We start from the raw sequence: 27,976 nt of genomic DNA on the forward strand, positions 1-27,976 counted from the left end.
CATTTCTTGGAGTTCTGAGAAACAATTCTTGAGTGTTTTATAAAGACAGCAGATGAGTTCCTTTCAGCATAAGCTATGGTGTAATGTTCTCTATGACATTCCTGATCTGACTGAAGGGTAATTTATTTTCTCGCAATTCTGACCCTTTAATATAGCAAAACTTAGGGTTGAAGTGACAGATTAATTTTTTTTATTTTATATGAATTTTGGTCACATGATTAGAATGATACTTGTTTCTCTGTGCTGTTGGAATGGTGATGTTTATAAATTGTTTTGGTTCTATGTTGTGGGTGTTAGTTCTTTGTTTGTTTACTGGCTGTGGGGCTTGAACTCAGAGCTTGGGTGCTGTTGCTTAGCTTTTATGCCCAAGGCAAGTGCTCTAACTGTGCTTGAGCCACAGATCTACTTCCAGCTTTTTGATGATTAATTGGAAATAAGAATCTCTCTCAGACTTCCCTGCCTGGGCTGGCTTCGAACTTTGGGCCTCAGAGCTTAGAGTCCTGAGTACCTAGGATTACAGGTATAAGCCACTGGTGCCTGGCTGCACTATTTTAAAATTTTCTCTGTGTTGATGGTTTTCACTACCGTGAAGCTCTTGTGTTAGTGCAGTCTGGGTGCTTTGTTGGTGGGCATTTGGGTTATTTGTAACTTTTTGCAATTACAACATTGGTGTGTGTATTCTTGTTCATAATTCTTGACAAAAATGCAACTTATTTCTGCAGAGCAGTTTCTCCAACTCCTGTTAAAGTTATTAAGACTCATCTATTAACCCAGAAAGTTAGACAAGTAAAATAGTTAAAACGGGTTCACTTATGGGAAACTATCCATTTTTAATACTCTTTCCTTGAATTTTTTTTCTCCTTTTTTATTTTCATTTTCAGAGGGGCTTTTTTTGGGAATTACTTTCAAAATATATGCAGTGAAAATTCTTCCTCACCACTAGTGGTTGGAATTGACTAAAGGCCAGGTTTTTTTTTTTCTGGAAACTCCTAAGTCTAGTTGAAGAAAAATATAATAATTTTAAGTCTTTGCTGCTATAAGTTGATCTAAACCTCGCCGCCAAAGGCAGGAATCACACGGGATTATTCCATTTTGTCCTTTTCTTACCTTTTAGAGTATGCTGTGCTTGTGACCAGTGCTTCTTATTTTTTTACAGTACAATCAAAAATTTGGAAGGGACGGTGAGTGTTATCCCCGTTGGGGAAGCAAAGACTTACGTAAATGGAAGACACATTCTCCAGCCCACAGTTCTGCATCATGTAAGTTCCAGGGTGCTACAATGGTGGGGCAGGGCGAGGGGGAGGGGGGGGGGCGGGGAGGGGAGGTTACCTGGTATTCATCAGCAAGTCCTGTACATGCATACACCCATGCATATACACAGAGAAAGTATTTACCAAAAGTGAGTTGCTATCATTTTTATGTTTATTATTAGTAGTACTAGATTATCTTGAGTTGTTGAGCTAATTGATTTTTTTCCCTTGTAGTTCGTTTTCATTCAGACCTGCCTCAAATAGCAAATATTTTTGTGCGCTTTAGGGTGATCGGGTAATTCTTGGTGGCGATCATTATTTTCGATTTAATCATCCAGTCGAAGTTCACAAAGGGAGAAGACCATCCAGTAGAGATACTCTTGCAAGTGAGGCTCCAAAAGACTTTGAATTTGCCAAAAATGAGTTACTTTTGGCACAGAGATCTCAGTGAGTATTACTGTTGATGTGGAGCAAGAAGGACTTTCCAGAAGAGAGGGCCCAGCAGCTACCACCACCTTCTGTGATGTAGCTTTCCCTGTCCCTACATTCATTTGTTTAAGAACCTCTTTCTTACTAGGCATCAATTTTGTGTCTGTCACTCTACAAAATGCTGGATATACAAAGAACAATTGTTTGTATACAAAGAAGCCTTGCCCTAGAGGAATTTATCATCTCATGAGCAGACAGCTCTAACTAGTGACATCCTTCCTGTGTGGTGTGGAGGTATACACGTGACCCCTCATCCTGACTGGGGGTTACTAAGGGTTTATTGGGGTCCCTAGAATAGAGCCTCAAGAAAAAATGAGCAGTTAGCCCAAGGCAGGCTGGGGGATGCCCATTTGCTTAAGCAGATCTTAGCGAGATAGTGAAGTATACATATTAAAATACTCAACAGCGTGGGCTGCTGCCTCTTAAAGAACAACTAAAGAATGGCAATTAGACATAAGACACTCACATTGTGAGAGAGGGTGCTGGCACCCTCGCTTGGGGAAGGCTTCGAGCTCGAACTAGATTACAGGCTGTGTCATCAGTTGAGACCAGTAAAGAAAGTGAGTGCGGTGTGGCTGGGTAGGAGAGAATGAAGGAGATAAAAATCAACAAGGCTTTCTGACTAAAGAAGACAAAAGGAAGAGGAATCAAGAATGACTTAACTGTGCTTTTTACCTTTTAAAAAGCCTAAATCTACTTTTTTCCCTCCTTAATTTTTTTTAAAAAGATACCATTATAGCCTCCCCCCCCCCCTTTGGGAGACAAGCTCTAACTTTATAAGCCAAGCTGACCTCAAACTCATGATCTTCCTTCCTCAGCCTCCCAAGTACTGGAAGTGCAAGCTATCATGCCTGGATCCACTTTAGACTATTATTATTATTATTTTATTTTTTTTGCCAGTCGTGGGGCTTGAACTTTGGGCTTGGGCGCTGTCCCTGAGCTCTTCAGCTCAGGGCTAGTGCTCTACCACTTAAGCCACAACACCACTTCCGGCTTTTCCTGCTTATGTGGTGTTGAGGAATCAAACCCAGGGCTTCATGCCTGCAAAGCAAGCACTCTCCCACTGAGCCACTTTCCCAGCCCTATTATTATTATTTTTTTTTTGTTGCTGGTCCTAGGGCTTGTACTCAGTGCCCGAGTGCTGTTCCTGAGCTTTTTTGCGCAAGATTTAGTCTCTACCACTTGGGTCATAGCTCTACTTCCACCTTTTTTTTTTTGGTGGTGGTGGTTAATTGGAGAGCAGAGTCTTACAGACCTTCTTGCCCAGGCTGGCTTTGAACCATAATCCTGAGATCTCAGCCTCCTGAGTAGCTAGAGTTACAGGCGTGGGCCCCTGGCACCTCGCATTGTAGTCATTTTAAAGCATGCAGTTCACGGCACTTTGTGACGTCACATCGTGGAGCCATTGTGGCCGTCCACTTGTCATTATCCACACAGACTATCTCAGCAGCCATGTCTCCTTCTCGCTCCTCTACCCCGATAGCTCCCCTTCTTTTGACGTTCTTTCTTTTCTTAGTAAGACAGAATGCCCATTTCTATTTTTTGCAGTGCTGAGAGATTAATGTTACTGGGAAGAAAGAAGCTATTTAGTTTTCTATTATTGACCTTTTTTCTTTTTTTCTTGAGAGGTGACAGTTAATACTTTGAGTTATCAAAACATAAAATTAGCTGTTTGCCAGTGACCCATGCCTATAATCCTTTCTACTCAGTGATGACCTCAGTTCAAAGCCAACCTGAGCAGAGAGATTCTTAATCTCTAACAAAGAAAAAGCCAGAAGTGGAGGTATGGCTCAATGGAGCAAGAGCCTGAAGCCCTGAGTTCAAGCTCCAGTTCTGGCATATAGAATTATCATGAATGATTGAAATATGGTTTCATTTCTACTGTATCAGCTCTTGTAGGACATGCTTTTAGGGTTATTTCAATATTTTCCTTATTATATAACACAAAAAAGTATTAATTTCTGAAGTATAGTTGTTGGTCTGGCCATTGTTAGCTTAAAATGAAAGTACCCTAGTCTTGGGTTTATTATGTCAACTACAAGTGCTTCAATGTCTACTAAGACATATTTTTTTTATGAAATTTGTTTGCTTTCAGCATTAGAAAAATATTTTCACTTAAATATCAGGCAGTAGTAACTAATGTAGAAGTAAGCAGATTTTTAACCTGTGTTTTGTTTACAAAAAATTCTGGTTGAGCACCAGTGGCTCACGCTTGTAATCCTAGCTTCTCAGGAGACTGACATCTGAGGACTGCAGAAAGCCAGAAGTAGACCTGTGGCTCAAGTAGTAGAGCCACAAAAGCACAAAATCTCAGGCCCTGAGTTCAAGCCCAAGTACCTGCCAAAAAGAAAGAGGGGAAAAAATAAAAGGAAGATTAAAGAACACATTTAACTTATCAGAAATTATCTTAAGATTTAATTTTTTTTCCAGTGGACAGTATTTTAGTATGATTAGGATGGACAGTATTTTAGTATGATTAGGATTCCTTTGGTATAGGAAGATTTCCTAACCATGCATCCTATTAACCTCTTGCTACTTTGTAGACTTGAGGCAGAAATGAAAGAAGCCCAGCTGAAGGCAAAGGAGGAGATGATGCAAGGAATCCAGATTGCCAAGGAGATGGCTCAGCAAGAGCTTTCCTCTCAAAGAGCTGCGTACGAGAGCAAGATCCAAGCCCTGGAAGCAGAACTGGTAGCGAGCGGAGCCCCCTGGGGCCCTGGGGTGGGTCATTGTGTCCTTACTGGGAACCGGAGGAGTACCAGCGATTAGAGCTAGAGCTGCAGGGAGTCTCAGCCCTCAATAATTCTCCTTGAGAAGCTAGTTGTGGTGGCCAGGCTATGGGAAAAGGAGCTGGGCAGCGAGGCTTCGGGCCCCACTGTGGTGCTACCGGCAGTCTTGTGTTTCCCGAAACCCAGGTTAGAGCATTCATGACTGGTGACTGGTGACATTTACTTTTGGTTAGATTGGCTAACCTGAACGAAGCAGAGGAGCTACAGGCTGACTTTTCTATTGGTCATTTCTCCTGCTTTGATGAAAGGAAAGGCCTTTGGTACTTTGTTGCCGTTCTATTTTTGAAAAACTGTTCTGGCCTAGAGTTAGTTTTTATTAATGTTCGTTACAGAGGGAAGAGTCTCAGAGGAAGAAAATGCAGGAAATAAATAACCAAAAGGCTAATCACAAAATCGAGGAGTTAGAAAAGACGAAGCAGCATCTTGAGCAGAAAATATTCGTCAACAAAAAACGACTAGAAATGGAGACCCTGGCTACAAAGCAGGTAACTTCCTTTTATGGCTCGCTTGCTGCATTCTGAGGAGGAACTGGATTTTGTTTTCGTTTTGAAGTGTAGAGTCTTGACAGGAAAGAGCCTCCTCTAGGTCCCTGGGTGCGAGTGGCTCTTCTGCGTGAAAGCTTGTGTCCTCTTACTGCCTGCAGCACAGAGATGCCTAGGAAACGGAGCTCCGCATCGAACTAGCTCCATCCCAGCTTCCCCCCCCCTCTTTCTCTCTCTCCTGGTGCACAGTGGTATAAGGGCTTGAACACAGGGCGTGGATGCTCTCCTACGTGGCTTTTTCTACTCAAGGCTGGTGTTTTACCACTTGAACCATACCTCCACTTCCAACCAACTTTTTGCTAGTTAATTGGAGATAGACGTCTTATGGCCTGTTCTGCCCTGGTTGGCTATTCTCAGATCTCAGCTTCCTGAGTAGCCTGAGCCACTGGGGTCCTGCTCTGGTTTCTCCTCTTGTGTCTTAAGAGGTCCTGATAAATAATGTAAGCAGGGAGTGTGGTGCTGAGGCAGCGGAGGTAGCTGGAGAAAGGCACAGCTCGTGTACAGGGGCACAGAGCAGTGAGCCTGAGTGGGCCCTGGAAGAGCAACAAGCATCTGTTCACAGGATCCTGTGATACCCCAGTCAGAGCTCGTTCAGCATCTCTCAGTACCAGATGCAGTGCAGAGAGCCTGGCTGCTCAGCTCCAGGACAGAGTTGCAGTGAGCTTCTTCAGGAGAAAAACAGAGCTGCTTAAAGCTCGGAAAACAGTTCCTGTTAGTGGGCTGCTATGAGTCATTTGTGCCAGCTGGAGTTTTTGTGTGTAATTTGCTTTTTTTTTTTTTTAAATAACAACAGTTGCCTTTTATTAAGATCTTACTCTATGCTAACTTTATTTAGCCAACAAATACTCTTGAGAATGTCCTTCTTTTGCTGATTGTTCCTCTCCTCCCTCCCCCATTTTCTAAAGGGTCTTTACTTCCTAGGACAGGGAAGAAAGATGAATCTATGCCATCAAAAGTTTCAAATGTTGGGATGGGGGCTGTGACATCATAGTAAGAAATTTTAGCGGGGTGCAGGTGGCTCATGTCTGTAATTCTAACTATTTAGGAGGCTGAGATCTGAGGATCATGATTCAAAGCCAACCCAGGCAAGAAAGTCTTTTTGTTGTTGTTGGTCATGCGGTCTGAACTCTGGGCCTGGGCGCTGTCCCTCAGCTCTTCAGCTCAAGGCTAGCGCTCTACCACTTGAGCCACAGTGCCACTTTCAGCTTTCTCTGCTTTTGTGGTGCTAAGGAATCGAACCCAGGGTCTCATGCATGCAAGGCAAGCACTCTACCACTGAGCCACCTTCCCAGCCCTTTCATGAGATTCTTTATCACCAATCAACTTGGGGGAAAAAAATGGAGATGTGGCTCTGTGGTAAAGTGCTAACCAAGAACAGCTCAGGGACAACAAACATCCAGACCCTGAGTTTAAGCCCTGTACTGGCATGAAAGAAAAGAAAGAACGAAAGAAAGAAAGAAAGAAGCCAATAGCCAATTTATGTTTAATAGGATATGTTTACCATGTCTAGCTAATGAAATGAGCACGTTAAAATGACGTTTAGTTGTAGTGAGACTGTTACTAATCAGTTTTTAAATTTTTCTTTATGTATACATGTAAGATACACAGCATGGTTTCATGGGAAATATGTAAATAGGAAAAGCAAATTAGCAAATCCATCATCTCAATCTGATTTTGTAACTTTTCTCTCTGCATATCCTCACGTGTGTGGATCTATACAAATGATTGAACATCAATTAGGCCCTAGCAGACCACAGCATCCGCCATGCAAAAATACTGGAAGCTTTAGAAGCTGAGAAGCAAAAAATTGCTAAAGAGCTACAAATTCTGCAGCAGAATCAGAGTAATAGGGATAAACTGTTGGCAGGTTAGTATGATTGCTTTAGCATACATTTTTAGAAGTCATTTGTCTTACTTATGATCACTAAAATGTCATTTGCCATTCTATACTAAATATACTTTATTCTAGGTGTGGCTGACTTTTCTGTATGTAAATAAATGTGTGTGGATGTTTACTTTTAGAATCTATAGATTGAATGTGTCTCTCAAAATGATAATATATTTCATTTAAGGAAACCAGTAAGTCACCCTTGTGAAAGTATAGAATGGAATAGTCATCACTGGAGACAGAAGGGATGGGGGAAGGGAGCAGAGAAATTCCTCAGGATATTTAAGGCCTGGAAAAGGTGATGGGGCTGGGAGAAAGAAGGACCAAGAATAAAGGATGTCTAGGATGTTTGCACATATGGAAAATCATGGCGCAGCTCACTGATTTGTACAACTAGTGCGTTACTAATTAGGAAAATGAAATTTTAGACAAAATTGTTTTCCTGTTTATTTTCTTTTGTTATTATTTTGTGCTGCTACTGGGGCTTGAACTCAGCGCTTCAGCTCTTGGTTTTTTCCTCCCAAGGCTGATGCTCATCATTTAAGTAACACCTCTACCTCCAGCCTTTTGCTGGTTAATTGGAGATAGTCTGCCCACACTGGCTTCAAACCACTGTCCTCAGATCTCACCCTCCTGAGTAGCAAGAAATATACCGTGCCTGACCCTATTTTATTTTTTGGTGCCACAGAATATTTTCTGGAAAAGTTAAAAAGGATTATGTTTCTATATGAGTAAGACTATCATATACTTAACCTTGATACTTTAAAAGAAATTAGAAAAATTAAATAGAAGTCAGAAGAAAAATCTTGGATACTATCTGAAAAAAACATTGTCTTTTGTGGTTCCTTGTTATACTAAAGCTTTTCTTTTAGGTATTTTTTGTTGTTTTTTTGTCCATTGTCCCCGAGCTTTTTTGCTCAAGGCTAGTGCTCTACCACTTTGAGCCACAGCTCTACCTCCAGCTTTTTTGGCGGTTAATTGGAGGTAAAAGTCTCACAGACTTTCTTACCTGGGCATGCTTTGAACTGTGATCCTCAGATCTCAGCCTCCTGAGTAGCTAGGATTACAGGTGTGAGCCACTGGTGCCCAACTTATATTAAAACTTTTTTTTTAGTCAAAGGTTTTCTTCCATCTCTTCACCGCATTGGTTTTTGTTTGGTTGCTTGCTTTTGAGACAGGTTCTCACAGTAAAGCCGAGCCTGGTATTGAACTCATGATCTCCTGTCTCTGCCTTCTGAGTGGGAGGATTGTATGCCACACTCACTGGCTGTGGGGTTTTCTTGTCCCAGTGAGCTCTGAAGGGAAACTGCTCAGCCTTCATCATTCTCAGCCTGCGTGTTGGTTAGAACCACTTGTTTGCAGCCAGTGTCTTCTGCGTGTCCACTCACAGTGTGCTTAAATCCTCTCTGTGCCTTTGTGTTAGTTCAGCCCAACTGGAGCTCCCTGAAACTCTCTGTGATGATTCAGGAGGCCAACACTATCAGCAGCAAATTAAAAAAACATTATGCTTTTGGCAGGTGAGTGCTTCATGATAATCTTGATTTTAAAGCAGTTGTTTTAAAATGAGTTGCCTGTATTGATTTGTTGTTGTGTGTCAGTTTTTGTTTTTTTAATTTCTTTGAAGTCTATCCACCGTGCCAGCTAGGAAAAAAATTGCTACGTGAATCACTACTGACACTTGGAAGTTTAGCCAGGGAATGGGGAGGCCGCAGCCTCCTAAGTGCATTTATAATATCCTAAGTGCATTTATAAAAAGAATTAGTGGAGATGTTTCAGGGATTTACTAATGAGTGTGTATGGGGCTGGGGAAGGAAGGGGGTATGTACCTAATATTCAGTCTCCTGAATATTGGGATTACAATCATGTGCTTCTTTAGTTAGTTTACTTTTTTGCTTTTGTATAGTGCAAGGGATTGTATCCAGGTCCTTGCACACATTAGGCAAGCACTCCAACGACTGAGTTCCATCTCCAGCCCTGCATACTCGCAGTCTCACAGACTTTCCTGCCCAGGCTGGCTTTGAACCATGATCCTCAGATCTCAGCCACCTGAATAGCTAGGATTAGGGCATGAGTCACTGGTGCCTGGCACTGCACTTTTTTAAAGGAATAATATCCTTTTTAAAAATTGAAAAAAATTACCTGTGAAATTATTTTTGACATGAAGGTGCTTTTGTATAGTATAACTGGACCTGCTTGTTACTACAGTATGAGTGCTTAGCAGTGGGGTGATGTAAGAAGCACACTGAGGTTTTATGGAAGTCACGCTTCTTCAGGCAGCTGTCGGTGCGAGCTGGTGGGTGCATCATAGGGAAAATGCTTCTGTTTGATTTTTCTCTCAGACACGATGCATCTGATAAGGGGCGTTCTGACACTTCTGTTCGGGTTCGTGACCTGCGGCTTGGGATCTCAACTGTATGGAGTGTGGAAAAGTTTGAATCTAAACTTGCAGCCATGAAAGAACTTTATGAGGTGTGCAGAATTACTGAAGTCTTTCTAGACTGCTGAAAAAATATAAGGCGTTGTATCTTAGTAAAGAAAACTTTCAAAAATAAAAGGCAATTAATTATTCAAGACAATTTTAACCATTTTATGTATATATATATATATATATATATATTTACTTATAAGAAAGTTTATTGATTATTTTGTGGTACTGGAGTTTGTGCCTTGTGCTTGCTAGTCAGGTGCACTTCCATTTGAGCCAGGCCTCCAGTCCTGTTTTTAGCTGTTTATTTTTTAGGCTGGCCTAGAATCAAGATACTTCATCTCTTGGCTTGCCAAGTAGCTAGGATTACAAACATGAGTCACCAGGGCCCAGTCCTATTGGTCTTAATAAGTTATATGTGAAGTTATTTTTGTGCCTTTTCTTTAGTTTCTGTGTGGCTGGGGGGTAGGTGGGAGGGGGGTAGGTCCTAGGATTTAAATTTAGTGCCTGGTCATTGTCCTTAAGCTTTTAAGTTCATGGCTAGCACTCTACCACTTGAGCCACAACTCTTCCTCCAGCTTTTTTGGTTGTTAATTAGAGATAAGAGTCATGGGTTTCCCTGTCTGTGTTAGCTTTGAACTGTGACCCTTGGGTCTCGGCCTAAGTAGCTAGGACTATGGCACTGGAGCTTAGCTTAGCTTTCTTTCTCTTTTAATTTTTATTTGTATGTTTTTGCCAGTCCTGGGGCTTGAACTCTGGGCCTCAGTTTTGTCTCTTCTTTGAGCTTTTGCTCAAGGTGAGCGCTCCACCACTTGAGCCACAGCACCCCTTCCAGCTTTTTTGAGTAGTTTATTGGAGATAAGAGTCTCATGGAGTTTCCTGTCCAGACTGGCTTCAAACCGTAATCCTCAAATCTCAGCCTTCTGAGGAGTTAGGATTACAGGCGCGAGCCACTGGTGCCCAGCACCTTTTCTTTTTCTGAGATCCCAGGGCTCAAACCCACAGTCTCACAGTTATGAGGCGCATGCTCTGCCACTGAGTCCCACCTTAGCCCACGTTTCCATCTTCACTTTGTCAGATTAGTCTTTTATTTTTATTTTCCCTGTCTCTTCTAAGTTATTATTCTTTTTTTTTTTTGTGGGGGGGGTCCATTCGTGAGCCTGAACTTTGGGCCTGGGCTCTGTCCCTCAGCTCTTCAGCTCAAGGCTAGCACTCTACTACTTGAGCCACAGCACCACTTCCGGCTTTTTTTTTTCTGCTTATGTGTTGCTGAGGAATCGAACCCAGGGCCTCCTGCATGCAAGGCAAGCACTCTACCACTGAGCCACCGTTCCAGCCCTAAGTTATTATTCTTATTAGCTTTAAACCAAGTTTATCCTTTTTGAAGTATGTAATCCTGAACACTGATTATTTTTTAAATTTTATCAGGATTGTGATTTTTTTAATTTGATGTTCTGTAATTTTGCTAATTTTATGTTTGAACGTAGCAACAGAGTTAAGCTTTTTCTTGTAATTGCTAAACTTTTTTTCTCACTGATAACAATGGAAACTGTTTCCTTTCTTTAGAGTAATGGTGCTAGCAGGGGTGATGATGTGTTTTGCGATCCTGAAGATGAATGGGAGCCTGACATTACGAATACATCAGTGTCTTCACTTTCTCGAAGGAGGTAAGGATGTGTGTGTTATTCTGGAGGGTGTGTGTGTGTGTAAAACTATCACATGCATGATGTGCGCACATATATTTATGTTCACATAATATATAGGTCATATTTTATCTAAATATGTAATTCACTGTCATGATGGCTGTATCTGTGACGGGAACCCAGAACTACAAATGAAATAATACATTAGTGATTAAACGATAGCATAGGACATTACAATGTCATGTGATACAGGACCAAAAATACTCAATAGTTCATCATCCAAGTTTGTTTTTGTTTTTGTTTTTTGTTGGTCATGGGGCTTGAACTCTGGGCCTGGGCGCTGTCCCTCAGCTCTTCAGCTCAAGGCTAGGACTCTACCACTTGAGCCACAGTGCCACTTCCGGTTTTCTGAGTGGTTTATTGGAGATAAGAGTCTCACGGATTTTCCTACCTGGGCTGGCTTTGAACCTCAATCCTCAGATCTCAGCCTCCTAGTAGCTAGGATTATAGGTGTGAGCCACCAGCACCCAGCTCATCATCCAAGTTTTAAGAGCAGCATAAATTTAATTTCCTACTAAGAAGAAAGAGTATTACTTTAAAATTCTTTCTTAAGAACTTGGCATACCCTGTAATGTTTTACTGTAAGCCATCAAATTTTATTTAATTTAATTTATTTATTTATTTTTGTCTGGTCGTGGGGCCTGAACTCTGGGCCTGGCACTGTCCCTCAGCTCTTCAGCTCAAGGCTAGCGCTCTACCACTTGAGCCACAGCGCCACTTCCAGCTTTTTTCTTTTTTTGCTTATGTGGTGCTGAGGAATTGAACCCAGGGCCTCATGCACACAAGGCAAGCACTCTACCACTGAGCCACCTTCCTAGCCCTTAAGCCATCGAATTTTAAATGTACTCAGGTTATTGTAAGCACCAGAAAAAATAAACCATGCTGCTAGAAAACTAATATATTTGCTATCCATTTCTTGTTAGCTGAAAGTGTAAGGATTTCTATAGTACAGAGGTGGTTTTTAAAGAAATCGTGGTTCTGCTTAGACTGCGGGCGCTCAGACTGTGGCGGTGAAGGGATGGAGAGGTATAGAAAGCCCAGTTATGCCCTTTAGTTAGACAAATATTTCTGTGCTAACTACTGTCTGCTGTATCTTGAAAAATAAATAACTAAATGCTCGCTGTGTTCGTAAGCAAGCTGTCTTCGTAAGCAGGCGTTGAGCAAAGTCAAGGCAGATGCCGTGGACTGAAGTGAGGTGGGCAGGGGACTGGAGGGAGAAGTGGGTCTGCACTTGGGAGCGACAGGTGCAGTAGGACTTGGACTGCTTGTGGGTGGAAGGCGAGGAAGGGCTGGCGGCCATCCCTGGCTTAGGTCAGGTGTCAGGCTAGAGGAAGAGGGTGTTTGTTGCCTGAGATGGGGCGAAGCTCACTTTTGAACAGGTTTGAGGTTCCAGGGCACAGCCAGCTGTGTTTCCAAGTCTGGCGCTTTGAAGCGGGGCCTAGGGCGTTTGCAGGATAGAGGGGTCAACACCATTGGCGCATTAGCGGTGGCATCCTCATGATCAGGAACATCTGTTAAGACAGATGTGGGGCAATACCCCTGCCGTCCCATCACGTGGGAGGCAGAGGTGGGAGTATTGAGAGTTCAGGGCCAGCCTGGGCCTGCACAGCAAGACACTGTCTTCAAAAAGAAAAATAGCCAGACACAGTGGCTCACACCTGTAATCCTAGCTACCCAGGAGGCTGAGATCTGAGGATCACAGTTCAAAGCCACCCCAGGCAGGAGCATCTGTGAGACCCTTATCTCCAATTAACCACCAGAAAATCGGAAGTGGCACTGTGGCTCAAGTGGTAGAGCCCTAGCTTTGAGCTAAAGAGCTTGGGGATAGCTCCCAGGCCCAGAGTTCAAGCCCTACAACGGACCAAAAAAATAAAAGAGAAAAAAAAATTATTGAGTGCTTGGTAAGCATGGTCTCATTTGGTACGCAACACAAACCCTTGAGCTGGTGCTTCCTTTGCCGTTTTGCTGGTGAAGGAACAGCATTTAAAGTCACAAGCTGCTGCTGATAAGGGAGAGTTGTCACTAAAAGATGAGCCCACAGCTCCCGGCTTTCTCGCTTGAGCCAATCAGCTATCATAGCACCTCCCAGCTACCTTGTTTTTCAATCCTTTAAAAAAAAAAATCCACTCGGCACTAGTGGCTCACACCTGTAATCCTAGCTATTCAGGAGGCTGAGATCTGAGGATCATGGTTCAAAGCCAGCCTGAGCAAGAAAGTCCGTGAGACTCTTATCTCCAATAAACCACCAGAAAACCGGAAGTGGCACTGAGGCTCAAGTGGTAGAGTGCTAGCTTTGAGCTGAAGAGCTGAGGGACAGCACCCCATGACTGGCAAAAAAAATAAAAATAAAAAATAAAAAAAGTCATCAGAAGGGGTAGCATTGATCAAGATGCATTGTACTCATAAACTGACACATTGAATTGAAACCCTTTTGTACAACGACTTAAAGATCATTAAAAAAAAAGTTAACAAGAACTATTTAAATCAGGAAAGCAAGTTGTATCATTTTGAGCTGCAGTTCAAGATCAATTTGAGTTATCAAACTTCATTAGGCCTCTTGTTTCCAACCATGCTTACTTAAATTCATCTTGTATTGTCAAAGAAGTAGAACTGTTAGAGCAAACATTTCTTAGTATTTCTGCTTTACTTACTATGTGCTAAATTGCTAAGCTGCAACCAGAAATCACTAGGACAAGCTGGGTGCTGGTGGCTCACACCTATAATCCTAGCTACTTAGGAGTCTGAGATCTGAGGATCGCAGTTCGAAGCCAGCCAGGCAGGAAAGTCCATGAGACGTATCTCCAGTTAATTGCCAGGAAACTAGCTTTAAGATACTTAAGGCAATCAATAAGGATATAAACTTCTCCAAAATTTAAAATAGACCAACAAACTCAATCAAGAATGTCTTACGAATTCCTTTGGATTTTAGGATTTCTAGTTTCTTTCTGTTTGCATAATTAAAAAGTATAAACTTAATGTCCTTAGAATTATTTATCACAGTATGAGCATTAATAACTAATTGTTCTAGTCAGGCGCTGGGGCTCTTACTGTAATTTTAGCTAATTAGGAGGCTGAAACCTGAGGATCTCAATTCAGAGTGAACCCATCCAGAAAAGTCCATAAGACTCATCTCCATAATTGGAGCAGCAAAAAAGCTGCAAGTGGAGGTAGGGCACAAGTAGTAGAGTACCAGCCTTGAGCAAGAAAGCCAAGCAAGAAACGGAGACCCTATGTTCAAGGCCCGTTATTGGCACACACACATACAAAAACATGAATGCATTCTAAAGTTGTAACTATTGAATGTTGATGATTTACAAGTCTTATTTCCTGTAGACTTTTAGTTGAATAGGAAACTAGGAGACTAGTAGAGAATTAGAAAATGTCACAGAATGTCTTTCAAAATAGTTTCTTAAGATTTTGAAAGGAAGGGTTTTCATTTGGCTGAGGTTTTCAATTTTTTTTTTTTTTTTTTTTTAATAAATGAATTGCTCTTAGTCTGAGACCTTACGTACAAAGTTTCCGCCTTTGAGGAGATTTATGACCGAATTGCAAACTCTGTGGAGCCTGCGGTGCTGGAAACACCCACAGCCCTTTGTCTGTGGAACGCTTCTGGGCTGTTGTGCAGCGTAGTCTGGGTTTGCTGCCGATAAATTCTGATATGTTGTGGCGAAAATTGAAAGTGAATTTCTGAGGTTATGTAAAAACACTTGGGAAGGACTGTGATAAGCATTTTGTTTATTTGGGTTTAAACTTTAACTAGGAGAGTGTTGGAAGAATCTCAGTCTTCCTTCTTTAACATTCCTTTGGTTTCATGCCTAATTAGAAACCCAGTATTTCAGTTGATGGTTCTCTCTTTCTCTTAACAGTCATAGATCATGTTTGATATCATATGATATCAAATGATAGCACATATCATTTTTTGAGGTGGGAATTTACAGGGGGGAATTTATATTTGAAACATTTCGGGCTTCTACTGATAGAATACTTTTACCAGTCTTTTAAGCAAATACTGTTTTGCTTTGGAGTGGTCAGCAGTAGAGAAAAGTAAGTATTAGAAAAGATAGCAAAAGATCCATTATATTCAGTTTGCTGTTCAAGTAACTTGGGGGGGTGGCGGGGAGGGACCTAATTAACGAGCAGAACTTAGTGTTAAGGAAGCTAGTGCATTAATGCCAGAGGGAAGTAGGCTGCCTTTTCCAGGAGAATGAAGAGCAGCCAGTCAATTGGGAAAAGTTATAACTAACCAGGTACCTGTGGCTCGTGCTTATAAGCTTAACTATTCAGGAGGCTGAGAACTAGAGGATAATGATTTGAGGCCAGCCTGGGCAGAGAAGTAGACTAGACTCCGTCTCCAAAATAACCAACAAAAATCATGTCTGGGGATATGGTAGAGTCCCTGAGTTCAATCTCTAGTACCAAAAGTAATGTTTTTTTTTTAAGAGTAACAGCTTGACAATCAATGTTCAGTGGAGAGACTTGTCTTTATAGTTCAAGGATAAAGCTTGTGCTAAAAGAACAATTGGAGTCAAGCACTGGTAGCTCAGATCTGTATTCCTAGCGACTCAGAAGGTTGAGATCTAAGGATGGAGGTTCAGAGGCTCTCATCCCCAACTGTCCAGAAAGGTGCCTGAATGGAGGCATGGCTCAAGTGGTAGAGGGCCTGCTGAGCCATCAAGCTGGGAGAGCAAAATGAATTGAGGGCCTCATGCTCTCTCACTGCTTTTTCATTCATTGCTGGTACTCTACTACTTGAGCCACAGGTCCACTTCTGGCTTTTTGCTGGAGAGAAGAGTCTCATGGACTTTAGTCCTTCGTATAAAGCACACACAGACATGTCATCTAGAGAATTTTAAAAATAAACTTTCCTTTCTCTCTCTGTGTCTCTGCCTGCCTGTCTCTCTCTCTCTCCCTCTCTCTCCTTTCCTTTCCTCTCTCCCTTTCCCGTCGTTCTGATAGGGTCTCGTTACATAGCCTAGGCTGGCTTCAAACTCAGACTCCTCCCACTCAACCCCCCAGATGCTTGGATTACAGGCTTGTACCACCAGACCCACCTTAAAAGCCAACATTTATGAAACATCATTCCCTGTGGCATATAACTACAATGTTTCAGTGTTTGTTCTTCTCAGGAGCAGATGTTTGCTGAAGAACAGGAGGATTTCTGGTTGTCTGCAGGACTTACAAGTCCACCCGACTCCGAGTCTGCGCCCTTCCCTGCCGGCAGGTGTGTTATCCCAGCCAGTGCTCTGCCGAGGGAGAGACGCACCGAGTCCCGCCTCCTCACCTTTCCTGCCTAGATGTTTCCATCATAAAATGAAGAGGTGGATTGGGTGGTTTCTTTCCTCCTAAAATTCTAGGCTCTGTGATTTATTCCAAACCCTTTTATTAGAGTGGCCACTCAAATGTGGAAGACATTTGTGTTCAGAATTATGGGGGATGTTATTTCTTTGTAAGTGAAAGAGGAAATTGTAGCACGTTTTGTATTGTATACCATGATTTGTATTACGTTGGTGCTTGTAAATGATCCCACTGCTAGGTGCAAGTAGCTCACTGCTGTAATCCTAGCTACTTAGGAGGCTGAGGTCTTAGGATTATGGTTCAAAGCCAGCGTGGGCAGGAAAGCTTAGCTTCACTAAGCTACCAAAAATCCTAAGAAAGCTGAGGCTTGGGCTGGGAAGGTGGCTCAGTGGTAGAGTGCTTGCCTTGCATGCATGAGGCCCTGCGTTCAATTCCTCAGCACCACATAGGCAGAAAAAGCCGGAAGTGTCGCTGTGGCTCAAGTGGTTGAGCACTAGCCTTGAGCTGAAGATCTGAGGGACAGTGCCCAGGCCCAGAGTTCAGGCCCTACAACCAGCAAAAAAAAAAAAAAAAAGCTGAGGCTCAAGTGGTAGAGCACTAGCCTTGAGCTGAAGAGCTGAGGGACAGTGCCCAGGCCCAGAGTTCAGGCCCCACAACCAGCAAAAAAAAAAAAAAAAAAGCTGAGGCTCAAGTGGTAGAGCACTAGCCTTGAGCAAAAAGCAGTTCAGGGACAACACCCAGGACAGACAGATACACACACACACACACACACACACACACTACTTTCAGGGGGACATAATGCCACACTCCTATAATCTGAGCTGCTTAGGAGGCTGAGACAGGGCATCATTGAGCACAGGAGTTAATGGCCAAACCAGACACTATTGCAAGACCCCATCCCAAAGAAAGAGCTTCCTATCAGCTAGCAGTGGATTACTCTGTAATGATTATGACTCACACAGCAACCTGATTAAAACATAATGTTGAATGAAAAGAAAAAGAGGAGGAGGAGGAGGGAGGGGCAAGTTCTTTAAGTCCATTTATACAGTTATGAATAAACAGTTAACTATTCTAGAAGACTAAAGTCAAACCACACCCCATCATAGTAATACTAAGTCACAGTCAGCCTATTTATCACTTTTGGTTTCTTAGCTTTTCTTTTTTTCTCCTTCTAAACTAAATTCTGATTTTGTTCTAGACCTATTAGGCCCCTCCATCTGCCTCCCTTTCAGTATGTAGTTAGTTAATGAGTTAGTCTTGGGGTTTGAACTCAGGGCCTGGGCACTGTCTCTGAGCTTCTTTTGCTCAAGTCTAGTACTCTACCACTTGGGCCACAGCACCACTTCTGTTTTTTTTTCCTGTATGTGGTACTGAGGAATCAAACCCAGGGCTTCAAGCATGCTAGGCAAACACTCTACCGCTAAGCAACATTCCCAGCCCCTGCCTCCCTTTTAGTTTGCTTCTTCTATCATCTGGGCTGGCCCAGAAGACAAATCCTGTGCATTTCTGGAGAGTTGTTATCTTTGTTTGTTGGTCCTCCCAGATAAAGTTCTCTCTTGAAGATCTCAATGAGTTCTTTCAAGCATTCACATTTCCTTCTGGGCTGGATAGTGCTCAGAAAATTCCCCTCTGTCTGGAAGGTGTCTCCCAGCACTGCATTCACTACGGATAGGCAGCTGGCTCTGGCCTGTCTTGATTGTGGGATGCCACTAGAAGAAATTTCTATATGGAGATATTTTGTTTTATATACTTTTAGATAATGCATTGTGTCCTGCTTTTTTCCCATTTCTGGTTTCATTTTATGTAATTGCCATTATTTTAGTAGTTTACAGTTTTTCTGTAAACTACTAGACGAAATTAATCCCTTCCAAAAGGAAATGAAGAAGAGAGTAAGTCAGGTCCTAGTGAGTCATGCCTATAAATCTTAGCTATCAAGAGGCTGAATTCTGAGGAGTGAGGTTCAAATCAACCTGGGCAGAACTATCTGGAAGACAGTTAATCAGGAACAAGCTCAAACTGGAGGTATGGCTCAAGGGTAGCTAATTTGAACAGAAAGCCTGCAGCTCAGAAAAGGAGCTTAAACTGCTGGGGTATTGGGGTTTTCTCATCACCTCTGTTATGGTGGAGAAGCTATTAAAGCTGTGGACTGCAGCTGCTAGGGGTGAATTCATTCCTGCATGGAATTGTTTCCTGGGTCCGGCGTGTAGAAGCTATTGAAGTAAGCATGAGCTCCTTTGAAGCTTTATGGCTGGAGATTCTAGAATGCTCCCGCATTCACAGGTTGGAAGGTATGGTGTGTGACAGGCATACACCGGCTGTTTTCTGTTTGTGCAGGTTTAATGGAGAGATCAAGCAGCATCTGCTCTCATTCAACAGAATCACTTCTTCCTGGAATTTGCAAAGAACTGATTGGCTCGTCGATAGATTTTCTTGGACAGAATTATGATGAAGAAAAATCTATAGCAGATAGCCTGATCAGTAATCTGCTGAAAATCTATACTGTGCTGCTCGCCATTTCTAAAGCCCATGAAGAGCAGGATGAGGAGAGTCAGGAGAACTGTAAGACACGGCCCCCGCCCCTCACCCCACCGCCCCCTCCACCTCAGGGCCATTGTTTTCTGGGCTGTGCTGTGCTGTGGTTGGAGTGATACTTGACACTGGTGGCAAACAGCTTTCGACTATGCTTAAATGTTTTCACGGTAATCATGTGTCCAGTCTTTTTGTGTGTGTGCTAGTCCTGAGGCTTGAACTCTGGGCCTGGGCATTGTCCCTGAGCTGCTTTTGCACAAGGCTAGCACTCTACCACTTGAGCCACAGTGCCACTTTGGGCTTTTTCTGTTTATATGGTACCGAGGAATCGAACCCAGGGCTTCATGCATGCTAAGCAAGCACTCTACCACTAAGACACATTTCCAGCCATGTGGAATCTTTCATCTGGAGATTATTTCTTTCACTAAATTTCTTTTTAAAAATTTTTTATCTTATTTATTTATTCCCTTTTTATTATCTTTAAGCAGTTGTACTAAGGGGTTCCTGTTGAACATGGCAATGTATGCATATAGTGCACCTAGATCACTGTTATTTCCTTGTTCTTTCAAAGTGTTCTCTCTGGATCGAGCAGCGCAGTCCCTGGCTGTACAGATCACGTGTGCTTTCGATCAGCTTGTGGTTTTACTCAAACACTGGTGGAATGAGTGTCTACCTTGTCCCAGCATAGCAAGGCTTGAAGATGAACTGAGACAAGAAATGAAAGCGCTGGGGGGCTACCTGCAGTTATTTCTTCAGGTAAAGTCATTTCTTTCCATCTTTTTTTCTTAGGGGGAGGGCGGAGGGGGCAGGAGTGGGATCTAAATTCAAGACCCTGCCCTTGCCGCTTGAACCATGCCTCCTAGCCTGAAAATCGAGTTCTTATTTGAAGACTCTAATCGTTGGGTATTTATTCACTTTCCATCACCTGTATCTTTACCTAAATTAGAACTGTGGGCTTTTCAGATGTGCTTTCTGTCTTGTCTTAAAACTAGATAAAATTCAGTGGCTCATGCCTGTAATCCTGGCTACTCAGGAGGCTGCGATCTGAGGATCATGGTTCAAAGCCAGCCTGGGCATGAAAGTCTGTGAGACTCTTATCTCCAGTAAAACACCAGAAAACTGGAAGTAGCGCTGTGGCTCAAGTGGTAGAGCGCTAGCCTTGAGCTGAAGAGCTGAGGGTCAGCTCCTGGGCCCAGAGGTCAAGCCCCAGGACTGCCTACTCCCCCCCAAAAAAAGAAGAGGGTCTACCTGTGCTCACCCGTGCTCCTCATAGTCTGTGGACTGAGACTGAAGAGGGGCTACGGGTCTCATCCTGTGACCGAGGACCATCGGTGTGGGATGAATTTTAAATTCACACTGGATGAAGGCTCGCTTGGATGTGGATCTTGAGGAAGCACAGGGTTGTAGGGCAGAATGGGCCATGCGCAGATATGGTCACAGATAAAGAAGACGTTCTCCCAGCTAGACCCACCAAACAAAAGGGAGGACTGGCTGGAGGGCTGGAAGCAGAGGGGCCTGGCCGGCTCAGGCCTGCAGAAGCACCGAGCTACAGCATGCTCTGTGGTAGAAAGGAGAGGAGGTATGTTTGGTTGGCTCTCAGGTTTTAGAGGCAGTGCGGGATTGGGGGGGGGGGGGGGGGGGAGAGGGCCGCGGTGGTGGTGATAGGGAAATACTCACCACGGGCTGTCGGTGTCCATGCTAACTTAGTCTGTGTCCTTGGGTGAACTGCTTCACGCTTCACTTCTTGATTCTTATTTTCTTACCTGGAAAATAAGACTAATGATACAAACAAGAGAAGGTTGCTGTGATTGCCAAATAAAATAATGTTTTCACAAAGGACTGGCTAGAGTTACTGGTGTGTAGCTGCTTTTCATTTTTTAGGACATACACTCTGTACCCATCTTCCAGGTTTTACCACATAGCCCTCTCCTCCTTTTCTTCTGAGAAAAGAAAGTATATTTGTTCATCATCATTAGATGGTTAGCAGGACAGGAAAAGATCAAAGGTCAAAGAGCCGGGGGTGGGCAGGGTCGTTTACTCAGTTCTGTCTATCTAGTTAAATTTCCCACTTGGCTTGTATCTCCTGTTCCTATGTGAGCTCCTGAAGGTAGACACTGTATTGCATGCTGCCATCTTTCATAGCTGTAGGGCTCCGTGTTTTCTGGCTTGAGCATGTGTATGAAGAGTGGTCACTGTATCAGTGAGTGTGTATTTATTTCCTTCACCGTGTTCATCTGTCTCTTTGATTCTTTTGTGGTGCTGGGGACCAGGCGTGCTGAGCACGTGTTCTGCCCTGAGCTTCCCCACCAGCCCGCACTGGCTTTGCTCTGTTCCCCTTTGTAAGCTCACGTATCGGATACGCTGGCCCGTTTTTATCTTTCAGGGATGCTGTTCAGATATTTCATCCATGGTGAAAGAGGCCCAAAGGAAAGTGAAGCAGGTTATTCAGCAAGCTGTGAAATATGTGGGGCAGTTAGCCGTTCTGAAAGGGAGCGAGCTGTGTTTCCTGGACAGCAGGGACAATCAGACTGCCGGTGTCCAGGTAACTGCATAGAGCTTAGTTCTGCAAGACCTCATGGGGGAACATTAGAGACTTCCGTAACATGTCACTAAACTCGGCTTCATTTCCCAAAGTAACTTGTACTTTCAATAATTGGACAATAAGGTTTAAAATAGTCTCAATGTAAGTGGGTTAAAATAATTGCAAACACATACATTTTGCAAACCATTAAAATCCTTTTGACGCTAGACATCCCAGCACTCAGGAGGCAGAGGCCAGAGGATCACAAGTTCAAGTCCAGCCTGGACTACCTGATGAGAATCTGCCTCCAAAAAAAGAGAACAATCCTTTGAGGTCCTTGATTTGATGATTTCTGTCCACTACAGGAGACTCTCACCCAGTCCAGTACATGAAAAACTAAGTTTAGAAATTTGTGATTCTAGAAAATGCCCTTAGCTTTACTTACACAGACCAAAAAAATGAGTTAATGCTTAAAATCACTCCTAGGGAGAATTCATGGATGCTGTTTGTGATGGTGTGGGCTCAGGAATGAAGATCCTGTTAGACTCTGGACTGGAAAAAGCAGAAGAACTTGAACAAGAACTCTCGAGGCAGTGGGCACAGCATGAGGTGCGTCCTGGGTAGTTCATTGCAGAGCACAGCTCAACACAGTGCATTCCGCTTTCACAAACTGATACATTTTAGTTTGCGTCTGTGTGTGTGTGTGTGTGTGTGTGTGTGTGTGTGTGTAGATTTGGGTCTCCCCCTCTCTCTCCCTCCTTTCCTTCCCTTACTTTCCCTCCTTCCCTTCCTCCTTCCCTCCCTCCTTCCCTGTCTCCCTCAGTCCCTCCCTTCCTTCCTAACAAATCTGAGTTAGTCTTGGGTAGAGCTCTGTGGGTACTTCAACAGAATCCCCTGGCAGAAATGAAGCTGATCCTTAGGGGGCAGCACTGAGCAATGCACGAGCAAAGGTTTAGGGTTCAGACTGGGCTTCCGCCGTCCTTCTGGGTCTCAGGGGTTAAGAACCAGCATGGGTTAAGGGGTTAAGACCCTTAATGGGCAATAGTACATGCATCAAATAGTGAAATGTCTGTGAAGTTCTCACAGCATCTAATGTTTGTTTGGTATGTCAGTTTCCTCACTTCCTTCCATGGAAAGTTTTGCTAATTTGATCCTGTTAATATTTAAGTAAAAGACAAATCTTGTTATCCCAGACATCTAAGAGTATGTTTATTGGAGAAATCAGTATACAAATTATTTTTGAAAGAGATTCCATTTATATGATTTAGATACCCTAAAGCTACTTATTTACACTCCCAGAGACAGAACTTCAATCTTCTGGCTTTGCAGACTAGAACTTTCTCTATTGGATTCCCATGCAATTCTAGGATTTTTATTTCTAAATAATGATTTGCATTATAAAATATTTATTCTCTGTAGGTCACTAAGCAGATGAAAGCTAGTGCCGTGGGACTGATCAGATCTCTTGGAGACACCTTCTCTGAATGGAAAACAGTAAGAGAAGATTTAAGTTGCTTTTTAAATTCCATTTAGTGTATTTTATCATTTCACTTCAATTAATAACATATTTATTTCACTTTTTTATGTTTAGTCAAAGAAAACTCTTCTGTACATGTTTAACTGAAGCACATTTGCTAGTCTGTAGCTACTTTGCAGATATCGTAACTTACTAGTTTTAGTAATAGACACAAGGTTGAGTAGGAATTTGTTAATACAGTGTCCTTACATTTGTTTCTCAGAGCTACTGGATTAGTATCTGTTAGCTTTTGTGCTTAATACTCAGCTCAAAGATTTAAAACCCAACTAAATAAGACAAATTACCTTATTCCCATGTCTCAGGTAAATAGAAAAATATAAACTAGTTATGTTATTAGTGTTTAAAAGGAGAGTAACTCGCTGGGAAGGTGGCTTAGTGGTAGAGTGTTCGCCTAGCATGCATGAAGCCCTGGATTCAATTCCTCAGTACCACATACACAGAAAAAGCCAGAAATAGAGCTGTGGCTCAAGTGGTAGAGTGCTAGTCTTGAGCCAAAGAAGCTCAGGGACAGTGCCCAGGCCCTGAGTTCAAGCCCCAGGACTGGCAAAATAAATAAAATTTAAAAATTTAAAAAGCCAGGGGTTGGTGGCTTACGCCTGTAATCCTAGCTACTCAGGAGGCTGAGATTTGAAGATTGCATTTGAAAGCCAGCCCAGGCAGGAAAGTCTGTGAGACTCTTATCTCTAGTAAACTATTTAGAAAACCGGAAGTGGCGCTGTGGTTCAAGCGGTAGAGTGCTCGCCTTGAGCTGCAGAGCTGAGGGTCAGCACCCAGGCTCAGAGTTCAAGTCCCAAGACTGACAAAAAATAAAAATAAAACAATAAAAGGAGAGTAATGACTGGAAGCGTGGCTGAGTGCCTGACTAGCAGGTGAAAGGCCTTGAGTTCAAACCCCAGGTCCCCCTACCCCGCCCCAGAAAGAAACTTCTTTCTTTTTCTAAAATATCATTAAACACTTGTACAAAGAGGTTACAGTGAATTTTTTTTTTTTTTTTTTTTTTGGCCAGTCCTGGGGCTTGAGCTCAGGGCCTGGGCACTCTCCCTGAGTTTCTTTGTGCTCAAAGCTAGTGTGCTACCACTTGAGCCACAGCACCACTTCTGGCATTTTCTGAGTAGATTATTGGAAATAAGAGACAGAAGCCTGTAATCCTAGCTATTCAGGAGGCTGAGATATGAGGATTATGGTTCAAAGCCAGCCCGAGCAGGAAAGTCCACGAGACTCTTATCTCCAATAAACCACTAGAAAACCGCAAGTGGCACTGTGGCTCACGTGGTAGAGTGCTCGCCTTGAGCTGAAGAGCTGAGGGACAGCGCCCAAGCCCGGAGTTCAAGCTCCAAGACCAAAAAAAAAAAAAGTCTTACAGACTTTCCTGACCTGGCTGGCTCTGAAACTTGATCCTCAGATCTCAACCTCCTCAGTAGCTAGGATTATAGGCAGGAGCTGGTACAACGTATCTTGATCATTATCATTCCTTCCATTGTTCTCCCCATTTCCCCCTTCCCATCCCTAACCCCAAGTTATATAGTTCAATTATTACTTAGTATACATTGAATATAAGGGGCAAAGAAACTTATTTCTGATGGAGCCTTTAGTGGAATTAGGGGAAAAAAAGCAATTTTTTTGTTAAATATGATAAATGGGAGGTACTATAAAATTGAATTTTTTTAATTAAATAAGTTTATCTTTTATGTTAATAGATAAGTTCATGCAAGTTGCTTTATTCCATTCTCATAGTAGGACAATAAGACTTCGTTTTAAAATTCGTTGCAAATTGTATCTTTTTAAAGATAATTATGTTAGTAATTAACTTTGGTCTTAACGGAAGTCGAGTTAAGCATTGGTTTGGAAATGACTGTTTATTAAAAATAAGTTCCTGACAATTAAATATCATCTTGATACAAGTTTATTGCCAAGTAGCCTATTTTGTGTACTTTTTAAATCTTAACTTGATTCACACAGAAAAGTTTCAGAGCTCCTGGACAAGAAGATTGTAGATTCCAAAACTGCAAGAAGATGGTTCATCTTGCCCCCGAATTATTGCAGTTAACATACTGCTTAGAGAAAACCATGCAAATGGTGATTTCTGCACTGAGAGGTATGCACAATAAATGGAGTGTGCACCAAGCAGTCTGTAGAGGAAGGGTTCTGAGCCAGCTCTCCTTTTCCCTCCTGGCTAACATCATAACTAAAACCCCCCTGATGCTTCCTCTTTGACAGTAGTTTCATCTACAGGAACTTGATTCTGCCTAATATGTCTGGATGTTTTTCTGTGAACATAGCTAGAAAAGCCAGGTGCATGCTGGGTATTGGCGGCATTCATGCCTATAATCCTAACTACTCACATCATGCTTCCTGGCCAGCCTGGGCAGGAAGAGTCCATACGACTCTTGTATCCCATTAACCACCAAAAAGCCAGAAGTGGATCTGTGGCTCAAATGGTAGGGTGTTAGGCTTAAGCAGAAAAAAGCTAAGGGACCCCTCCTAAGCCCTGAGTTCAACCCTCCTACCAGCTCTAGAAAAACAAAGCACTTGCCTAGTGGATAACCACTGCAGTTGAATAATTTTAAATAGTCTGGAATTGTATTTTGGGGGTTGTTTTGTTTTTGGTCCTCTTCCTGGGCTTTTACTCAGGGCCTTGAGCTTTTTTGGCTCTTTAACTCAAGGCTGGTATTCTACCAATGAAGCACAGCTTCCCCTCTGGCTTTTTCCTGGTTTATTGGAGGTAAGGGTCTCTCTCTCACTTTGCTAATTGGGCTGGCTTCCAACAGAGATCCTCAGATAATCAGTTTCCTGAGTAGCTAGGATCAGCTGTACCTGATTAGAGTTGTGTTGACGTAAAAGTTACCTGATTAGAACTGTCCCCCCTCCCCTCGTGCCCAGGAGGCCCAGGAGACGCCCATCCCCTGAGAAGCCTCGTGGAAGATTTCTGCAGCGTGGCCGGCCGCGTGCACTGCGTCCTGGGTGAGCTCTCGCCTCCTGTCCTCGCAGCCACGATGGAGACACCGGGAGCCGGCCTGGGGGACCTCGAGTCTCTCGCTAAGTCACTGCTCATATGTTTCGAATCTGAAGAGAGACTCGATTTGTCGAAAGCCTGGAAATCTCACAATCAGAGCAGCGGCGGCGGAGAAGCTGCTCCACCGAGCGGGCCGGGCCGCAGCAGAGGCGTCCCCAAGCATGTCTACCAGCTGCAGGCTGCGCCCCCAGAACTGAGCGCAGAGTGGGGCGCGCCCGGGGGGATCCAGTGGGTGTGAAGACCTGGTGGCCGGCCTGGAGGGGCAGGACACCAGCAGGAAAAGGAGGGGAAATCAGCGGAAGGGAAAGGATGGAGTGTAAATATCTCGGAGAAGCCCATGTCTCTGCGCCGCCCCACACTGCGTGTGCACAACGTCAGCATTATGGGAGCGGCTCTGGCAGCTTCCGTGTGCACACCCGCGGTTTCTCCGCACAGTGCAAATGAGGTGGTGGCTGCAGCTCTAGCTGCGTCTCCTCAGCTGCGTGCTCCAGCTGCTCCATCCGTCTGTCCCTGAAAAGGGAAATCAGAACATCAGTGACTTTAAGTTTCTGTTTCTCTTCCCTGCTAATAGCCTGGGGGAGCTGCCCAGGGAAATGGCCTGATTTGCATTAGCAAATCCAGAATTTGTTTTTTCCTGAAGGGTTAACTGAGTGGCCATTTTGAATAATATGCACGCTCGAGGTACGCCTCCCGTTCCTCCCGTGATGTAAGTAACTCCCTCAATTAGAGCCTGGTGCTCCAGTGGTGCTGTGCTCACTGGCTTAGTACTCCACTGCATTACCCATGGTCCTTAGAGGGGCTATGGGGTGAGACAGCCCCAAGCCCATGTCAGAGACAGGTGGCTGTTCCTTTCCTTGCTTTGCTAAAGGTCTAATGAAAGTGCTGGCACGTGAGTGGATGGAGAGGAAAGATGCTTATATGTCTCAGCTTTAAAAGCGCTTTACAATCTGGATCATATTCGGCTTGATGTTACCTAAAGAAAGCAGTTTGACATTTTTAACCCCTAGAATACGTGTAACTCCAAAACAGACGTAATAACTGCTTGGGCATGCCTGTGCAGCATCTGAGAGCAGTGGTTTTTAGTACCCTTGTCACTGGCGGGTGCTGTGTGGACATTGGGCATAAGTAAGGGGGTGGTCTGAGTAGCGTGAGTAAAACAGGATGACGCGTGGGCCCCTGGTCAGGCAGGGAGAGTAAGACAAGGCGGGCTGTGGTAGTCAGAGCAACATGCGCGAACCACGCCGTGTCTTCAGATGCTTGAAGGTGGTGTTGCGTGCAAATCGGTGTTCATATTCTTTCTGGTGTCTGAGCTTGTGTTCTCGAGGTCTCTCTTTGTATCAGGCAGTGCTCGGGCATCGGTAGCACTTCAAGTCTGATGAACTGGAGATGGGCGGTAAGGATTTTTCCTGGAGGCTGAACGTTCTCGAAGGATGCCTAACTTATCAGAATAGTAGTTTTTGTCTTGATACCTGGTGTTTCATCTTTAGTCCTGCTTTTTAAACACACCACCATCATTAGAAACTTGTTTAGCATCTTTGTACACTTTTGTATATTTATATTTATTCTAAATAAACTTGTTATACTGTATTTGAATGAATGGTAAAAAAAAATATTTGCTGTTAGAATCATGTGCATTGAAAAGAAGTGTTTCAGAGAGCATGTCTAATAAATTTTGTCAGCTGCACAATTGTCTCTTCGTTTTCATTTTTTTTCCCCTAGGGCTTGAACTCAGGGCCTCAGATTCTCAGCTTTCTTGGTCATGGCCAACATTCTACCGCTTGAGCTATGCCTTCAGCCCACCTTTTTGCTGTTTACTTTGAAGAAAAGAGACTCACCGACTTTTCTGCCTGAGCTGTGAGCCACGATCCTCCGGATCTCAGCTAGGATTACAGGCGTGAGCCACTGGGCCCAGCAAGTTTTTTGTTATTAATTTTTTTTCCATTTATTCCTGACTCAAAAATAGCTGTCATATCTGTGGCTTGATAATAGCTCTTC

The 27,976-nt window shown here is 43.3% G+C and overlaps 1 protein-coding gene across 1 annotated transcript in view; it reads left to right on the forward strand.

The window, feature by feature from the left end:
• The window catches only part of Kif14 (kinesin family member 14), a 47,201-nt gene extending 19,536 nt beyond the window's left edge, over window positions 1-27,665 (forward strand). Inside the window, exons 15-30 of the mRNA XM_042701288.1 lie at window positions 1,157-1,259; window positions 1,537-1,697; window positions 4,283-4,430; window positions 4,861-5,013; window positions 6,811-6,937; window positions 8,382-8,475; window positions 9,298-9,427; window positions 10,950-11,050; window positions 16,213-16,307; window positions 18,716-18,940; window positions 19,482-19,666; window positions 21,294-21,452; window positions 21,918-22,040; window positions 22,851-22,925; window positions 24,928-25,063; window positions 25,849-27,665. Of these exons, the coding sequence (XP_042557222.1) occupies window positions 1,157-1,259; window positions 1,537-1,697; window positions 4,283-4,430; window positions 4,861-5,013; window positions 6,811-6,937; window positions 8,382-8,475; window positions 9,298-9,427; window positions 10,950-11,050; window positions 16,213-16,307; window positions 18,716-18,940; window positions 19,482-19,666; window positions 21,294-21,452; window positions 21,918-22,040; window positions 22,851-22,925; window positions 24,928-25,063; window positions 25,849-26,219 (2,386 nt within the window). The 3' untranslated portion in view covers window positions 26,220-27,665. The remainder of the gene's footprint in view (window positions 1-1,156; window positions 1,260-1,536; window positions 1,698-4,282; window positions 4,431-4,860; window positions 5,014-6,810; window positions 6,938-8,381; window positions 8,476-9,297; window positions 9,428-10,949; window positions 11,051-16,212; window positions 16,308-18,715; window positions 18,941-19,481; window positions 19,667-21,293; window positions 21,453-21,917; window positions 22,041-22,850; window positions 22,926-24,927; window positions 25,064-25,848) is intronic.
• Window positions 27,666-27,976: the final 311 nt, after the last annotated feature.

The sequence above is a fragment of the Dipodomys spectabilis genome, unplaced genomic scaffold, assembly GCF_019054845.1.
Source record: "Dipodomys spectabilis isolate Male_0828 unplaced genomic scaffold, ASM1905484v1 ptg000288l, whole genome shotgun sequence".
Classification (NCBI taxonomy): Eukaryota; Metazoa; Chordata; class Mammalia; order Rodentia; family Heteromyidae; genus Dipodomys; species Dipodomys spectabilis.